This window comes from Tenrec ecaudatus, chromosome 1, assembly GCF_050624435.1.
Source record: "Tenrec ecaudatus isolate mTenEca1 chromosome 1, mTenEca1.hap1, whole genome shotgun sequence".
NCBI lineage: Eukaryota > Metazoa > Chordata > Mammalia > Afrosoricida > Tenrecidae > Tenrec > Tenrec ecaudatus.
The window spans coordinates 15,229,503-15,247,868 of record NC_134530.1 but is presented as its reverse complement, the minus strand read 5'-3'; the positions used below and the strand labels follow the sequence as shown (position 1 = coordinate 15,247,868).

The following is an 18,366-nucleotide window of genomic DNA, read 5'->3' as shown; positions in this document are numbered from 1 at the left end:
GACAGCTTGAAGAGCTACATGGTGGTGAAGCGCACCTGCTGCTGATTTTTAGGCTAGCTGCTCCCCGCAGTTTTTCTGTCCGACAAGGACTGTCACAGCGACCTGACCGGGGGCAAGGTGGTTTGCAGATGGATGGAAGTGGCTGCTGGGATGGGGGGTTGGCGTAGTCACCAGCTCTTTCATCATCTTTGAGACATGGATCGCAAGGACTTTCTACCAAAGCCCCTCTTCCCGGTGGCCTCAATGCCAGCGAGTTCACTGCTGGACCCGCCCAAGGATGTTGGCTCCTCCCTTTACTTCCTGTTTAGAGATGTAGAACAAGCAAATCAGTTCTGTGAGAAGCATACTCAGATTGTGAGGAGTTATCTCATTTATTTTGGACTTACTAACAAGAGGGACCAGTAGCTGGGAAAGGATGACATGTTAGGTGTAGGAAAGAAAGCAGTAAGAAAGTGACCCCAGCGAGAGGACTGGAAAACTGGATGCAAGAGTCAAGTGTCCACAAACTGTGAGAATGCAAAGGCCCGGCTCGGGCCTTCTTCTTTTGTACCCGAGGTTCCTATGGATTGGAACTCACTCCCAGAACTTGAAATCAACAAGCCATGGAAAACAAAAGCTGATGCGTTCATGGCATAAAAACTGACTGGGGAAGGCATCGTTTATATTTCGACTTATGCTTATTGTTTTTGTAAAATCTATGAGAAAAGCTCACAGAGCTGTGGATCACTTTCTTCCCAAGCATATTTTATTCCTTAACCCATTCGATGTGTTTCTAGTTGGCCTTAGGGAGATCATATAGCACTGTTGTGCAAAGATGAAGCCTACATGCCCCACACTTGGAGGCCAAGATGGAAATATCCACAACGACCATGAGCTCCCTTGGGAGGAAGATGGCCCAGACACTAGAGAACACCGGCATGCTATCAGGAACTTGGCCTCACGGAAGGTGTCGGGCAGGTTTTTGGCCAGGTACGCCAGGTATCCCAGGACACTGTAGAAGGGAAAGTGAGAATCCTGAGTGTGTGTCTATGTTTACAAAAGGACTTCACAAACAGAAGTGAGTTGGACTGAGCCCTCTGTACTGCTATGTGGACTGATTAGCTGTCATATCACATATATATAAATATTCAAAAGAATCCATGTTTTGCTTCCCTAGAGAACCCTCTCTAACACAATCAAGTCAAGGTTTGAGCCAGAACTGTGAAAACGGGCACAGTGAAGACAACATCGAAGGTGATTTGAATGAGGCTGTGTTGTGACAGTCAATGAGGTGTAAGTGGCAAAGGATGCAATGGAGGAGGGAGAGGAGCAGGACAAAACTGAGCCATCCAGAGACTCCAATAGCCAGATAAGAAGTGAGATTAGCTCAGTTTTGCTTTTTTTTTTTTTTTCAGTTTATCTGCGTTTGATTATACATTCTCCTCACTGGGAACAAAATACAATCAAAGCAGCAAATATGCTTCCATTTCTGACAGATTCCGATGAATCCTGGGTAATAGCTTGTGCTACACACCGAGTGTGACATCCATAAGAAGAGAGCCATTGATAATAGTTCACTTGGGTTGTAAGAATGAATCATATTACCATAGACAGCACTACTATTGGATAACATGCATTGGATTCTGTTGAGAGATCCAGCCTCAAAAGGGCCCAAGAGATCCTAAGTCATAATGACCCTAAACACCAAAGGAGAACAGCCCCAGAGCTAGCAATTCAAAGAACTGCTTCTGGTGGAACCAGTGTAGGTTACTACGACGAACCATTTGAGTAGTAGGCAGAGCTTAACTGTTGCTTCACCTCAATTATAATGTATAGAAAGTACTTTTCAAATCCCCTGATGAATTTGATCATCATGGATGCACACAGACAGGTCTAAACAAAATGAAGATCTATCATTTTGATGAAAGTTAAATATAATACAATTTCTTTGCTGACATTAGGCCAAAGGAGCAAAGCTGACTGAACCCTCTGCTGACTGACATATTGGATGGCCATAACTATTCTCCAGCTGTCCCATGTCACTACCCCCTGGACAGCACACAAAGCCACTTTGGTAAGCATCCTGCCTCTGAGTAGGTCATTGCTTCATTTGTCTCTTTCCACCATCCAGGTAGATGGCATGGATAGACTACACTCCTCACCACCACGTGATCACCTCCATCACCCATGACGTGAAAATCCCATTCCCTGTGACCTAGGCCATCTGAGATCTTATCCTTCATGATCATTAACCTAATCATAAGACTATAGGTCTCTCAGGTGTATCAGACACCCCAATACTTCCCTTTACCTTAATCTCTACCCCACCCTGACATCATAAAAGACCACAAGGTAGTAAATAATATATGACTGGAAACTGCCCCCAACTGCTCAAAACTTCTCTGCTCCTCAGAGTCCTGATTTTCGCCAAAGACAAGAGATCGATCCAGCCATCTTCTGTTGGCATGGCTGTTGCTCTGTGTTCTAACACTCCTATAACCTCTCCCTCTTTGTGCTGTGCACTATTCTTATAATAAATCTTTAATAAGACTTCTTAAACAACTGTGGGACAAGTAATGACGAGGGAGAAATATGATTATTTTCTCTCTTTGCTTTCCATTGACTTTCTGTATCCTCTAGTGGCAACATCTCATCAATCCACAAGTTAATGTCCACATCAGAGTCAAAGCTGATGGACAAAGCTTAGAACATAAGCAGACATAAAATAACGACCCTGAGCTTCTTACTGTGCATTATTTTTCCTGTTTGTATTTTGAATACTTTTTTCTCTGGTCCACAAGAGAGAAAAACAGGATAGGCAAAGAACTCCTTGAGAAGAAAAACGAAGCTGGTGGTCTTGCAGTATCTCACCTCAAAACCTACTATAAAGCCATTGTTGTCACCACAGCCAGGTATTCTTGCAGTGACAGGTACTTATTCGATAGGAAACTTGAATATAATGAATTAATGAGAATGGAGGAGGATATCTGGGGAAAGGTAGGTGAGAATGGTCACACCACTGGAGGGACATCATGCGTCAGCGACAATTGCTTGTACATGAAGTCGTTACTGGATAAATGAGTGTTTTGATGTGGATGTTCTCAACAAGGAAGAAACATTTTTGAAAAGGACAAGAAAGATATATCTAGGCAACTTCTTCCACTGTTACCTGCAGTGATTTCACCAGGGAAGAGGGAGAGCAAGGCTCTGGAACGACCTCATGCTGGTCTGTATCCATCTATACTGAGGAGATAGAAGTTCTTCTAATGTGCTGAGGATGGTAGAATCAGAAAAGACAGTGTGGCAGTTAGTTAAAAATTTCCTTTGGGTTTTCTTGTAAATCCCCAAAAAGAGGATCCTGTGAGAGACAAAAAGGTTGCTGACCATACCCTAGATGATCCACAATAGCAGTAAAGACCACTGACACCAAGCTCGCCCTCAACGTATGGCCCATGGTCTGTAGAATTGATCTTGTGATCAACACAGCAAATGGGAACCAATTATCCCATTTCCCATCAATTTTGCAAATGACAAAATTATCTAGAAAATTAAGGAACATAAAGAAGAACTAAGCAATACAATCAACTTGATCTCTTAGACACAAGAAGGACAACTTCACCCAACAAAACACATTATACCTTTTCTTTTTTTTAGTACACATGAAGCCTACTCCAGATTTGGTCACATTTAATGCCATAAAGCATAGATAAGCATAGACTCAAAAATCAAAGGATGGGGAAAACATACCAAGCTATCAGTAATCACAAGTAAAATATAGTAGCACTATTAATCTCTGACAAAATAGACATCTAGATTAATGATATAATAAATGACAAATAGGGTCACTATTCAATTATGAAAGCCTTAACTGACCAAGAAACCATAACTTCATGAACATAAAAGCACCAAATGAAAAAGCATAAAAACATATTCATCAAATTCTTACAGAAATGAAGAGAAAAATAGATCAAATTATACCATCCTGGGAGACTTCAATACTTCACTTTCAACCAAAGACTGATCAACTCTAAAGAATACCAGCCAAAATACAGGGGAAACCGACAAAGTTGATCTCAGGTATATCGAGAAAAGCTCACCCACAGCAATTCCATTCACTATCTCTCTGGCATTTATGGTAGCTATTCCACAACAGGTCATATTTTAGGTCATGAAAGAAGCATCGGTAAATTAAAAAAAACATTGATGTACTACAAACCATCATGTCAATCGCAATGCCATAAATTTAGAAATCAACCAGAGAATGATTAACTCCAAACCTTAGAATACATGGAAATTGAAAATAAAATACTGGGAACTACTGAAAATGAATGATTTATGCACATCAAACTATTTCATGCAAACAGTCAACAGAGGACCCCTAGATTGGGAAAAAGTACTCAGTGATAATACATTAGATAAAGGGATAATCCCCCAAATCTACAGAAAGTTACAACATCTTAAGTTAATGCCATTAATCACCGTCGACACAATTTGAAATATGAAGATACTACAAACAGTTTTCAGCTTACAATGGTGTAAAGTCAGAATTATGTCAAGCACAATGGTACATTTGTTGCCATCGTCATTCTTAAAATATTTTCTTTCTACTTGAGCCCTTGGTATCTGCTCCTCGTTTGTTCCCCTCCCTAATGAACCCTTGATAATTTATAAATTGTTATTATTTTGTCATGTCTGACACTGTCCGACGTCTCCATTCAGACACTTTTCTGTTGTCTGCCCCCCACGGAGGGGGTTACATGGAGATCCTTGTAGTCAGTTCTCCTTTCTATCCCACCTACCCTCCACCCTCCCAGTATCACCGCTCTCATCACTGGTCCTGGGGGGTCATCTGTCCTGAATTCCCTGTGTTTCCAGTTCCTATCTCTACCCATGTGCATCCTCTGCTCTAGCCGGATTTTAAGGTAGAATCGGTATCATGGTACTGGGGAGGGGGGAAGCATTCAAAACTAGAGGAAAGCTGTATGTTTCACCCTTGCCACACTGCACCCTGACTGGCTCATCTCCTTCCTGAATGGATGGATGGATGGATTATGATAAGAGTTGTTTGACCCCCAATAAAATGATTAAAAATAATAGAAGACCATAAAACCTGCATAACTTATTGCCCTAGCACATGATAAATTTCCATTAAATAATTTTATTAATTATAAAAAATCAGATTAAGTATAGAATCATCACCTTCCAATAGTCCAATACATATAAATAAGCCAAACGTTACTTAAAAACCACTGAGTGTTTGAGGAAATAAAGAGTAAAGTCAAAATATTCCTTGAAGCATATGAGAATGAAAATTGAGCATATAAAAATATCTGAGACACTATTATGGGTTAGAAAAGCGACAGCCACTAAAATGTGTTATAAATTTAAAGAGCCTTTATTTGGTTATAACCAGTCTGCCAGAATATCAAAGTGATTTTTTTCAGTCCTGGGTATATATTTCAGTTCATCTTTAAATGCAAAAACCACTTTATATCAATGAGTAATTGAATATTAGGAAACCCTCCCAGCCCACACTAGGTCAAATCCTTAAGTCTTCCATTAGCCCATATGTCTGATACCAGTCCCTAAATTCCTCCTCAGCCTCATGCAGCACAGGCAATAGTGCAGAATACAAGAAGATCAGAGACAAGTGGGTGGAAAGTCCTGTGGATCCAATGGTGCTGGATGCATCTCAAGGGCTCTGTCTGTCAAAAGTGTGGCTCCACGTGCCTTATCAACAGGAATGTGTAGCGCAGAGAGTGTGGATCTGACCTCCAGTGAGCCACTTACATCTGTGGCACCTCTTAATGAGGGCATCCAACTGTGACCTGATTGCCAGGCTAAATTGCACCCCTTATTTCTTACTAACCACCAGTTGACAGGAGATTATGTAACTACCACAACTATTGTCATGTCTAAAAAAGACTACAGAATATGCTTTGTGTTTCTTATTGAAAGATAAAAAATCCTGTTTTTATTTGATAGGTGTGTCTTCTAATGGGAAGCCATGGTAACCATCACACATCACCGATATTCTCCTGTGGTTTCAGATTATTAATAGTTTTACATATTTTCTTTCAAGGGAGTTCACACTGAGTGCTCTATTGGGGTGGGGACCTTTGGTTGAACTGCAGGCTGCTGCTAGGTAGGTGATAACGCCCTCCTGTTCTTAAATGAAGGAGATTTCAGTGGAGCACCATGGGAGTCACAAGAAGCTTAGAGGGCAGGCTGACAAAAAAGAGGAGACAAGAACAAAGCAGAGATTGCTGAAGGGTTAAAAGCCCAAAGGGCAGCGGTCCCCCACTCTGAGCCAACTCCAAAGAAAAGCACTGGACGCTCAGCCCCAGAGAGCTCTCTTCCTACTGCACTGGGGCCACAAGTGACCTCCTTATGCCCACTGTGTCGCTTTTGGCCACCAAACCCAAACTTGGGTGTACTGCTGTTGAGGGCAGTGGACCAGTAGTCTCCCGTCTTTACTGCAATCTAGAAATAAGCAGGATCACTGGGTTACCATCCCACTAGGCCGTGCTCTGGGGCTCAGCTCCAGGTCCCTGACAGCCGCCATCCCTTGTACACCAGAGCCCCAGAAGGAGGACAGGAACCATGGCTTCCCCACTGTTTTGTCCTCAACCATGAGACGAGCAGAGTCCAGTGGTTGTGGCACATGCCCCAGGTGCAGTGGTACGTGTTGGGCAGCTACCTGCTAGATGAGTGGCTCAAAACCACGCGTTGGGCCATGGGAGAAAGAGGAGGCTTTTTGTTCCCATACAGAATTGCAGTCTCAAAATCAGCAGGGCAATTCCACCCTGTCCTGCAGTGTCGCTGAGTCCTTGCTCCCTCACTACTGTGCAGACCTGAAGAACTTTTGACTCTCATGTAAGTAAGCCCCATAGGGGCAGGAGAGAGACATCACAGAAAAGAGGGGTAAGCTCAACACTGATTGGGGAGAGAGACCCTGCAGACATACCCAGTAGGACCTCTTGCTTCCAGGACAGGGGTTAAACTGTCCGAGGAGAGGGTCCCCTGATTGTCACGAATTTGATGACGGGACCCCGGACTCTCCCTTCCCTGTGCCGCGGGGTCACTCTGAGAGGATAATGCCTGATGCAACTCCTCCCACGCATGACCTAGGACCCCACCCCCAAAGGCGACCCCTGGCTCGCGACCTTACTCCTGACTCCTCCCCTGCACGCCAAGCAGCAAGCGCCCCCCAGGAACCAAAGACTCCTCTCCTGGCGGTCACACAGCTAAGGTGTCCCCTCGGGTCCCTGGACACCCTCGCTGGGCGGCTGAGAAAAGCCTGGCCCACTGCACCCCAGCCTCCGCCACCGCGACCTCAGCGTCCTGGGCCCGCACTTTGGGGCCAGGCAGGGAGCTCCGGGGGCTCTGGGCCCGCTTGCAGGCGGCCATGTCCGGCAGCGTCCCCCGGGGCTGTATTCCCACGTGGCGCGGCAGGACCGGCCTGACGCTGAGGCAGAAGTCCAGCAGAAGGAGGGAATCCCGCGGGAGGAGGCCTGGCTCCACAAGGAAAGTCCAAGCTGAAGGGAGGCACCGCCCCCTCCCGCCGTCACCATAACGGACTGCGGAGCGCGACCAATGGGAGACGGCCCTCGCTCACGGCCACCAATCGCGAGCCTTCTAGGCCAACCGCCAATCAGAAAGCAGCGACGGTCAGAGGCGGGAGCACGGGGGACTGGACTTCTCTGAGAGCCAATGGGTTGCGAGCAGCCGTCGTTGGCGGGCAAACCGACCTGACCTGGGAGCATGGCGCCACATGAAGCTGGAGCTCGCGCTCTGGGACCAGAGCGAAGGCTTCGAGGGCTCACGGGTGCTGAGCCCAAGGCTTTCGAAGGCCTCTGTGAACACACTTGGCGGGTGCTGGTGCGATGGTCGCGACCCCCACCAATGGAGGGCGGCCTTGTGAAGGCCTGAACTGGCTGTAACCAGTCCACGGAGAAGTCGTCTGGATGTGATTGCACTGAGACTGGATTGCTTTCCCCGTGACCAGAATCCTTTTCTAGACTTGACTTCTAAATGCAGCCAATGGCTGAGGTGAGCTAGCGGCTGCACCTGGATGCCTGACACCATTGGTAAGAAATGGCAATGGAAGTGATCCAGTGCTTGCTTTTGGTGGGAGCCAAGGAAAACGCGGCTACAGTGGGTGTGATCTCACAGAAGAGGGGAAACTGGATTGGTTGTAGGAGATGGGAAAGGGAGGCGACACGGTCCTTGGTTATGGGATATGGAAATTCAGGCTTGACTTTTTGGTTTACCACCCTCGTGATCCAGGTAGGCAGGCCTGCCACTCGGTGGGCTTGAGGATCAGGTCTTTCCAGAACATGACGGTCACAGAGTAAAGGAAAACTAGAGCTGTCCTATGTCATCCTGGATTCCTCCCTCCGACATGCCTCCTTGGGTGAAAATACACTTCACCCGCTTTTCTCCCAAGTCGCATAGAATTCCATGCTCCGGGCTTCCCTGCCAAATTCAAAGACCGAGGGCTCAGGGAACTTCCAAGAAGTGTGGGATCCGAGTTTCTGATTCCTGTAAAGCCACCCGCCCCCCTTACTGTAAGGCCTGGAAGTCACAAATCTGATCCTAGCCTCCATCTTATCTGCGGAACCCTGGCAACGTCATGATGTTCTACTGCCTTCAAGATTCAGGGTACAGGTACCCTGGCATCCTTTCTAATCCTAGAGATTCCCCAGTACCTCATTCCTGTTTTGGAATTGGAAATCTCAGCTGCCAGCCTCGATTTGGGGAATGCTAGGGCATTCCCTTTAACATTTGGGGACCGCAGGGGCCTACCACCAGCCCCCTCAAACCTAAGGATCCATGCTCCCCAATTAGACCCAGGAATCACAAGGACTCCTCCTTCTGGACCTGGGGATGCTTGTTGGTCTCTTAGAATCAGTGATTAAAATGTCCCCATTCTCTTTCCAGACTCAAGAATTCCAGGGTCCGGGTCCCTTTCTAAAAGCATGAAAACCAGGGTTTCCAGTAGATAGTAACTTACAAATGCCCTCTATGGGGTTACCCAGGCTATCCTACTTAATAGGAGCAGACAGCCTCCTCTTTCTCTCAAAGAGCACGTGAGGTCTGTGAACCACTGACCATGCAGTTAGGAGGCCAGCGTTTACCTGACAGTGCCACTGGAAGTCACAGCTCCCCTCCTAGGCCCGGCATCCCAGGCACACCCGGCCAAGCTCACCCTTTAGTTGCCAACTGATTCCCAATTCCCCATTTGCTCTTGAGTCCACAGCATGTCTTTTGATTCCTGGCAGGATCCAGACTGCAGTCCCGACCTGAACTCCAGCGTTAGAGGCTCCAGCATCTTCCAGGCCTAAAGCTCCAGCACACTCTCTTTCCACAACTGTTCCACACAGATGAAACAGCAAGATTTGAGGACGAGGGGGACTCAGTCGACTCTGCCCTTTTGTCTCTTTCTGACCCTGTGCCTGTGGTTGAGCTCTGACTTAAACTCTGATGGTGGTCTTCCTTTGCTCTTATACCGAATAGCTGATTGCTCGTGCAGGAATGACCTTGAGTAAGGTGGGTTCAGGATTCTGTTTAGTCCATGTCAGGCTTGCTGGGCCAGGATTCACCATATGAGTACTTTCATTGTGGAAATCGCCCTCGACAGTAATTAGGGGAACGAGGCCAAGTTATTGCCCACACCATTGTTGGAACGGAGGGGGATGTATTTTCGTGCCTGAAGTCAAAGTCACGGACCACGAAACTGGGCAGAAGTTCAGATTTGGGGGTATGTATGACTTGGAGGATGTCAGTGGAAAGCATACGAGGCCAAACTCAAGTATAGAGAATTGGGTGCAGTGGGCCGGCAATTGGAGGATTTTAGTGGGTGTATAAGATGGGCAGCATAGAGGCCAGGCTGCCCTTCAGCTTGCATCTTCGTTCTTATTAATGGGTGGCTGGCTTTCTGGCAATGGACTGTAGACAGTGTCACAATGCAGATGTTTGCCCCCAGGTTGCTGAGTATGCGATGTTCGTCCTTGTGTTGCAGAAACTGTGCAGAATCAGTGAGAGGGGCAGGAGGAAGAGGAAGGTCAGAATGGGCTCTAGCCCTGGGCCACACCAGCCCTGCCAATCTTATGTATGGCCCTGTCAGTGTATGCATGAGGCATAATTCCAAACGCGTATGGTGTGTATCCATGATAGAATGAGGGGATCACAGCCCCACAGCATCTGAAATGCACAGTCTCGCAGTGCCTGTTACTGGTACTGGAGGGAGAAGTGACTAAAGGTAATGGACCCAGCATGTTAAGGAAGTAACCGTTATACAAGGAGTGGATCCCCTGTCAGCAGAGCATCTGCAATGGCCAGGCTCACAGGTCCTAGTCCTGGTCTGGATGGCCCAGCGTCAGCCAGGTCTTCAGGACCTGGGAAGCCATGGATCTCATCTCAGAGGAAATCATGGGGTGATTGGAGTCCCTGACAACCATCTGTCTGTCACACTGTGGTACCTGGCATATTGCTGCAAGGCCAGAGCTTCTGGAAAAGCTTCCCCCTCTTTTGACCCCGCAGGGTCCCCCATTGTGGGCAGCTTTGAGTAGCGCACCCAGGTATGGGTGAGACCATGAAGCGAGGACAGGAGAGCTCTTTCCCAAAGTCAACCTATCTCATGCTCCGGCTGAAACACATTCACAGCACAGTACAAACCAGAAGCTCTCAACTGAAAGAAGAGGGTAGCAGTGCAGGAGTGTGTCCGGATGGTATGGATCCTGGGTCACACACATGGCAAGAAATTTGCCAGTGCATGCCAGTGAAATGGCCACCAGGCTGCCCCCAGCGGCTGCCACCACATGCTGGGCTTCCACTCCTGCTCTGGGAATTTTCTGACACCTTCTTGCACACACTGATGTCCTACACATAGGGACCTGTCATGTGGGGGGGGTGTCACATCATGTAGTGTGGAATGGACTGACCCCACCTAATCATCCCTGTCTACCTGTGGTCTGGCTGTCACCCAAATTTCCAGGGAACCCTTCATTGTATTATACACAGTGTAGCTGATGCCAATACCCGGGAAAGCTTTTAATGTGGTGGTTTGGCCTCAAAAAAGCCCTGGCCAACCCTGCTCAGCGATGATTTGACTGAAAACACTCCGCATGGTATGTTTTGAGCCCTTCACAGTATCTATGAGGAATGAGGTCAAGTTATTGCACATAGAGTAAAGGAAGTGGGGGTGTTGGGGTGCTGATAGGCAAAGACAGGTGCTGGAAGGTTTGCAGTGGAAATTAGGTAGTGTTGCGGCGGCAGCAAAGGACTTCATTCAGGGAGTTTTCAAGGGTCTGTGTAGGGGCTGTGTTTCCAGACAATTCCCCTCAAAGAGGTGACAGTGGTAAGGATGCCTATGTTTGGCTAGGGCCTGGGCATGTGTTCAGTGGGCTTGTGGATAGAGGCTTTGTCAAGTTCAGGGAGTGAGCTCTGGTCTGTTTTGAGAGTTTCAGATGGGTTGGGTTGTGGTTATTAAGTTAGTTGGGGAATTAGAACTGAGGAGTTTTTTGGGGGACACTGGTGAGGAGGAGCTGCTAAAGGTGAAGTGAGCCCAGGTGGCCCATTGTGTTGAGTCTGGTCTGCTAACTTCAAAGCCAGCAGTGTGTACCCACCAGCACCTCTGAGGGAAAAAGACAAGGCTGTCTACTCCCATAATGGTTGAGGTAAAATCCCAGACACCCACAATTGCAGTTCCACCACATCTTCAAAAGTCCACTGATGAATGCTGAAGCTGTCTGCTCCCATGAGAATGGACAACTTCAGAGACCTTAAGGAGTCGTTCTGCTCTGTCTACTAGGGTCGATGTGAATCCCCAGGTGGACTATATGGTGCAGGTGTGTCCTGACAATTGTGGGGAGTAATTATGGGACCATTCGTTGGCTAAGTGTATTTGAGAATGCTGGCCTCTTTGGCGGTGTGAGTCCTGTGTCCTGGGGTCCCTGAGTTGTCTATACTTGGGACAATGGCTCAGCTGCTAATCGGAAGTTTGAAGTCCACCGAGATATGCTAGGGAGGAAAGGCCTAGAAATGGACTTACTCTAACCGGGTCCTTGCAACGTCCTCATGTTGCCCACGTTCCCTCCGACATGGGAATGTGTAAGTTGGCCATCAAGTCTTGAGCATGTGTTGTGTCACAAGGTCGGGGAAGTCGTGCATGGAGGCCTGTTTGTGTGTACCCCGGGCCTAGATCAAATTTGGGACTGAGTGAAAATGGGACAGAATGTTTAGATTTGTGGGTAAGTATGAGTTCATTTGATTTGCGGCATAAGAAGCCAGGGCCAAGTAGAGAGAATTTGGGTGTGAGAGGGGATGAGAACATTTGGGGAGGCCACAAAGTGGGCCTCATCAGGGGTAGGCAGTCCTATCACTTGCATCTTTGTCCTTATTAATGTCAGGTAATAACTGGCCATCTGGGTGCACACTATGGAGACTGTTTTGGTACAGATGTTCTCAGCCTTGCTAGGCTCTTGGTTATCCATTCATCTCATTTTCCACATGTCGTTCACCATCTGCAAGGAGCAGGGGTCCAAAGAAGGCTCAGAATGGGCCCTACTCCTGGGCCACACCACATCCTCCTACAGCATACACACCCCCACCTCGGCCAACATTGTTACGGCCAGGTCTGTGCAGGCGTATGACCAAGTATGTTGGGCGCATGTCCTCAATAAAACGAGGCAAAGTCCTGGTGTTGAAGCATCTGGCAGACGTAGTCGCCTGGCCCCTTGTAATGGCCTGTGGGAGCCAGTGTCGGGCGAGTCTTCAGCACCTGGGAGGCCATTGTTCTCCTCTCAGAGGTACTCTTAGGGGTGTTTTGAGCCCCTGTTATCCAACTGTCTGTCACACTGTAGTAGCTGGCATAATGCTGTGAGGGCACAGCTTCTGCAACAGGTTCCCCAGACTTTTGACCCCTCAGGGGCCCCTATGGTGGGCAGCTTTGAGGGGAGCATCCAGGCTTGGGTGAGACCAGGAAGAGAGGCCAGGTGATCTCTTTCCCAAACTCAGCCTATCTCATGGTCTGGCTGAAACCCATTCAGCAGCACAGTAGAAACCAGAAGCCCTCCACTGATAGAAAGGGTTAGCTGCCCGGGGAGGCCGTGGGGGTGGGGGGGTGTAGGAGCTCCGGAATGTATGGATCCTGGGTCACACACATGGGAGGAACGCTTTCTGCCACTGCCCCCGAGTGATCTCGCATGTGATACAATTACTTGCCACGATTCATCCAAGGAAGCCTTGTGACGCTGCGGGGAGGCGTTTCCACTACTAACTGCAAGGTTGACAGTTCAAACTCATCTTGGAAAGAAAGCAAGACTTGTGGCTCCCAGAAAGATTCACAGACTCAGAAAACCTGTGAGCCCCAAGTCGATTCACCAACCCTGGATTTGGTTTAATAATGCCAACTGATGCTCTCACTGGACTCCCACCATGCCATTGATTCGATCCATCCGGACTCTTAGCTACTCCTCCAGGACACGGTATTTCTGAGAGTGTAACTCCTCCCAGGAATAGAAAGCATCGTCTTTCTGCCGGGGAGCAGCTCGTCACTTTGAACTGCTAAGTCTTAAGTTAGTAACGCATCAAACCATAAAGGCTCCTCATGCTACCAGCTTCTCAAATGCAAGGGAACATCACGTAATCCATCGCGGAAGAGAGTGGCTCCTAAACCTCATGACTTTCTGAGTTCTAGGCAGAGGACGAGAGACACTGTGATAGGCGTAGGTTTATCGTGCCAACGTGGCCAATGAACATGTGGGATTAATTAAATGGGGGAGAGATAAACAGCTAGGAGAGTCTTGCCTTTCCTGTCTCTTGCTCTTTGCTGATCAGACCAATGTGTGGTTGCCTTAGCTGGTTCTCTGCCTCAACCTACAAGCTACACTCCTTATGAGTCACCTAACCTGTGGACTGTGGCACTGTAGTTTGAGGTTCCTTCAAGGCCTGCTTCACCATGCTACTGGAGTATACATTCATTTTGCTGGGGACTGTCAAACCCTGTCATCTTGTTGACTGTTGGTGACCTGCCGTGCTGATTGGTGCTTTTGGCCAGAGAGCCTGCTTCTTTGACTTACACAGGCAGCGCTTGAACTTCCAGTATAGTAGCTGACTCTTAAGCATTAATTGCAGTGGGCCATTTGTACTGCCATGTAGACTAATGAGTTGTTTGTTTCATGCATTGTGTATTTCTGTATGTCAATCTTTATAAAATCCTAAGTGTCCTGGTTTTGTCTCTCTATAGAACCATGTCAATCAAAGAAACACAGATACTTGTTTGAGAAAGACGCCATGTCAGACTGGGTCCAGGAACCAGCAGAGCATCCAACATCCTGAATTGTGGAAGTCAGTGTTCGCCAGTGAAGTGCCTCCCCGTTGCCTTTTGTGACCACAGGCCAGGGAGACAAGGACTCGTGGCTCTGCTCCTCCACAGCCTTGTACTTTCCAGCTGACTCCATGAGAGGCAGACAGCTATGGAAAGAGGAAGTGATGTGGAGGTTAGAGCAGACCCCAGACCTCATAGTTGGCCAGGTCAAAGCCTGGGTAGGGAATGAAGCCCAGCCCATTGAGCAGATAACGTTTTGTAGTAACCTGGGGTTCCCCCAGCATCTGCTGCACGTAGTTCTGCAGCCTGTTGTACTGGACCGTGTCGTGCTGGGTCAGCTACGTCTTCCGAAATTGAGAGAATCAGGAAAGTGTTCACCCCGAAAACACTGCCACTTCATGTAGACTCTCCCCTTGTAAACCAGGTATCCTTGCAACCATTCAATTGAAAACCACTTACCTTCGATGCTCCCACTACCCCTGCAGCCTGTGACCACTTAAATGTATGGGTGTGGGGATACCAAAGACAGCAGTCACCTTTACATTCCAACAGTGCTCTGCTGTGTCCCTGTACACATCCATTCCTGTGGGGTGGTCCAGGTCCCACGCCAGGGCCCAGACCCAATCCTGGGATGCATATGGCAGTGAACTAAAAAGTAGGGGGAAAGAAACACATGGGTAGTTGGGAGCAGAGTAGTAGGCCACCCAAGGGGTGGGTGTTGTTCATACCTCCACAGGAGAGGGAGAGAGGTACCAGAGTTCAACCTGATGTGTCAAGATGTGAATGAAATATACTGGTCTGAAGCAAGGAACCAGGAGGTCTGTGCGGTCGCCCCCAATCCCGATTCCAACAACTTGGAATAACCTGACACTCATCCCCCATAGAATTCACGTCAGAGGACAGCACTGAAGTTACACTTCAGGGAGAGCCCAATTGGGGTCAGAGCACATAGGAGCAAAGCAAGAGGGAAGGAGAGAGTGTGGAAAGCATCCTCGTGCACCAAGTCCTGGGGAAGGTATTCCTGCTCAAAACATCCAATGCACAGAGAGGACCAGACAACCAGCCCCATCATGAGACATGTCATGCCTCACTGATCCATAGCACTAAGGGGGACCACACTGGAAACACAGTGCTGGGATTGTGTCAGAAGTGACCTAAACACGCGGGGGCACAACACTAATGGTGCACAACACAGCTGCCAGGAGAGCAAAGCAATGAGGGCCCAGAAGAATATCAAAATAGACGTTGGGGCTCAGGCCTTTGTACCCCATCAGACAAGACTATAAAACACACTAAAGTTCAACAAACAGACCTGGAAGCATTTATAGACTTCTTTTTGCGTGGTTGGTTCTTGTTTGTTTTGTTTTGCTCTACCTGGTTTTTAGGACTACATATTGTCTCCCCATCAAGATTAGTTGGTCCGGATGAACAATCTGGAGAGAAGAGGGACCCACGGTTCCAGGGGTACTCCGATGAGAGGACAGCAGTATAAAGGCAGTGGGTGTGAACAGACCTAGGGAAAAGGGAGCAAGTGATCTGAAATCAATGGCACGGAGGGTGTATGATGCCTGCTGGGACTTAATGAAGGGCAGTGCAAACCAGAGCAATTACTGAACCCTGAATGAAGGTCCTGCATGATAGTGGGACAAGAGGAACGTGAAAGGAAGTAGAGTTAAGCACTAGGACGCAAAGGGCATTTAGAAAGGCCTTAACACAGCATGTTCACATGTGAGTATACTATATGTAACGATAGGGAGAGAGATGTCTGCAGATATATTTATATGTTAAGTGTTAAGCTACCAGGTGGACACTGGGTCTCTACTCAATTCCTCCCTTGACACGAGAACACGTTGTTCTAACAACCAGGCATTCCATGATGCTCACATTCCTGACAGGATGGCTGAAGTCAAAGTAGGTGCATCAGAAATGTGATGAAGAAAGCTGATGGTGCCTGTGTATCAAATGATCTAGCACGTGGGGTCTTAAAGGCTTGAAGAGAAGCAAGCGACCATCTAGCTGAGAAGCATCAACGTCCACAAGGCAGACACACACCACCCTGTTTGATCATGAAGTGTAGACAGTGACAGGTATCAGGCATCAAAGACTCAGAAAAAAATATCCCATCAATGTGCATGAGGAGAGGTGTGGAGTGGAGACCCAAAGCCCATCTGTACATGATTGGGTATCCCTTTAAAGAAGGTTTACAAGGACAGGTCAAGCCAGTCAGAGTGCAGTATACCACTGATGAAACATGTAACTTTCCTCTAGATCTTGATGGCTTCCTCCTTTTCCCTCTCCCCCCACTATCATGACCACAATTCTACCTCACAAGTCTGGCTAGACCAGAGCATGTACATCGATAGCGGTGAGATCTGGAAATACAGAGAATGCAGGACAGATAAACCCCTCCTGACCAATAATGAGAGTAATCATACCAGTAGGGAAAAGGTTAGCTGGGAGGAGGAAAGTGGATCTGATCACAATGATCTACCTATGACAAACTCCCAGGTGCATAGAGAATACCAAAGTGGATGAAGGGAAAACCCAGTCAATGCAAGAGGCAAAAAAAAATCATAAATTTTCCAGAGTTTATGCAGGAGGAAAGGAAAAAGAAATGAGGAGAGATACCAAGGGCTCAAGTAGAAAGAAAATGTTTTGCATATAATAGCATTCAATATGCAAATATGCTTGAACCAATGGATGGATTGTAATAAAAGCTGTATGAGCCCCTATAAATTGACGAAGAAAAAGAAGGAGAAGAAAAGAAAGAAAGACAGAAAACACAGCTGCTGTGGGTTAGATTGGCCCCTAAGAGACAGGGAGAACTGGATTGGCAGGAACCTACACATTGGCATGTGACATGTGCAATCGTTACAAGATACAGCAAGGCATAACTTTGGGTTTAACGCCCTCAGGGTCTGGCTGTACAGGCCCTACCCCTGGTGGGCGTGAGGTTCAGATGCTTCTAGGTAATGGTGTTCCCTGAAAAAAGGAAACTTTGAGCTCTCCAATCAGGCCCTTGCTTCCACCCTTCCTCATGACTCCTTCCCCCCTTCCTCATGACTCCTCATGCCAACTGACTGCTGGCAGTTTTGAACTAAGTTTGCGGTGAGTAACCCACTACGTTACCAAGGCACCTCGTGGCTCACATATTTCCAAATGCAAGGAGACATCATGTAATCAATCCATCTAGGTAGAGGGTGGGTCCTAAACCTAAAGACTGAGTTTAGGGGAGATGAGGAGAGGCACAGACACACTTGTTAGAGGAAGGTGCCAAGCCCAGCCTGGGGCCAACAACTGGGCAAGCACCCAACATCCTAAATTGAGGAAGACTGTGGTGGCCCTTCAAGTGCCAAGCCCTGCCCCCTTCTGTGGTTACAGCACCACACGATAAAGCCCTTTGGGCTCTGCTTCTCCACAGCCGTGTCCTCCCCAGCCCACCCCAGGAGGGGCAAACACAGGAGGGGAGAGGAAGAGTGAAAGGTTGGAGATGGAGGCGCAGGAGGGTGCAAGGCTTATTCAGGAGTGAGAAGTATAGAGAGGTGAGTTATTTTTGAGGTGAGGGAAGATTCCTGGGTGAGTTCCACAACCCAGTGTGTTAGGTCAGGGTGTTGGGGTGGACGCAGATATATAGGGTGTGAGACAAAGGCATGTGGGCTTATAAGTGGGAGGGAGGTTTCCTGTGCTGTGTTTGTTTGCAGGTTTTGGCGGGGGTTGCACGTTTCGGGTCTGGGGATGACCTGTTGGCAAATTATCTTGTTCTTTGCAAACGTGCTTCTGAGAATGCTCAGGAGAGAGGGCTGTGTGACCCCTGCCTGTTAGATGGGCTCTGTGAAATTCTGGAGGCAAAAGTTACAAAGTTCAGCAGGCTTTTTGTCTTCTTCAGAAGCTGGTACAAGAGGCTGCCTAGCCTGTACCCGGCCAAACTTCCCAAAGTCTTCATAGTGGTAATGGGCATCATCTTTGATCATGAACTACATCATGCTGAGGCGGGACGACGAGGAGATCTAAGAGTTTTAAAATCTGGGGCCCGGACCAGCCAGCAGCAGACTCTA

The 18,366-nt window shown here is 47.8% G+C and overlaps 1 protein-coding gene across 1 annotated transcript in view; it reads right to left on the bottom strand.

Moving 5' to 3' along the window:
- Window positions 1-18,366, bottom strand: part of LOC142444870 (calcium-independent mitochondrial carrier protein SCaMC-3L-like) — a 33,936-nt gene that overhangs the window by 6,924 nt on the left and 8,646 nt on the right. Inside the window, exons 6-8 of the mRNA XM_075546227.1 lie at window positions 14,503-14,649; window positions 7,309-7,497; window positions 6,343-6,462 (exon numbers count right to left, since the gene is read on the bottom strand). Coding sequence (XP_075402342.1) covers window positions 6,343-6,462; window positions 7,309-7,497; window positions 14,503-14,649 — 456 coding nt within the window. The remainder of the gene's footprint in view (window positions 1-6,342; window positions 6,463-7,308; window positions 7,498-14,502; window positions 14,650-18,366) is intronic.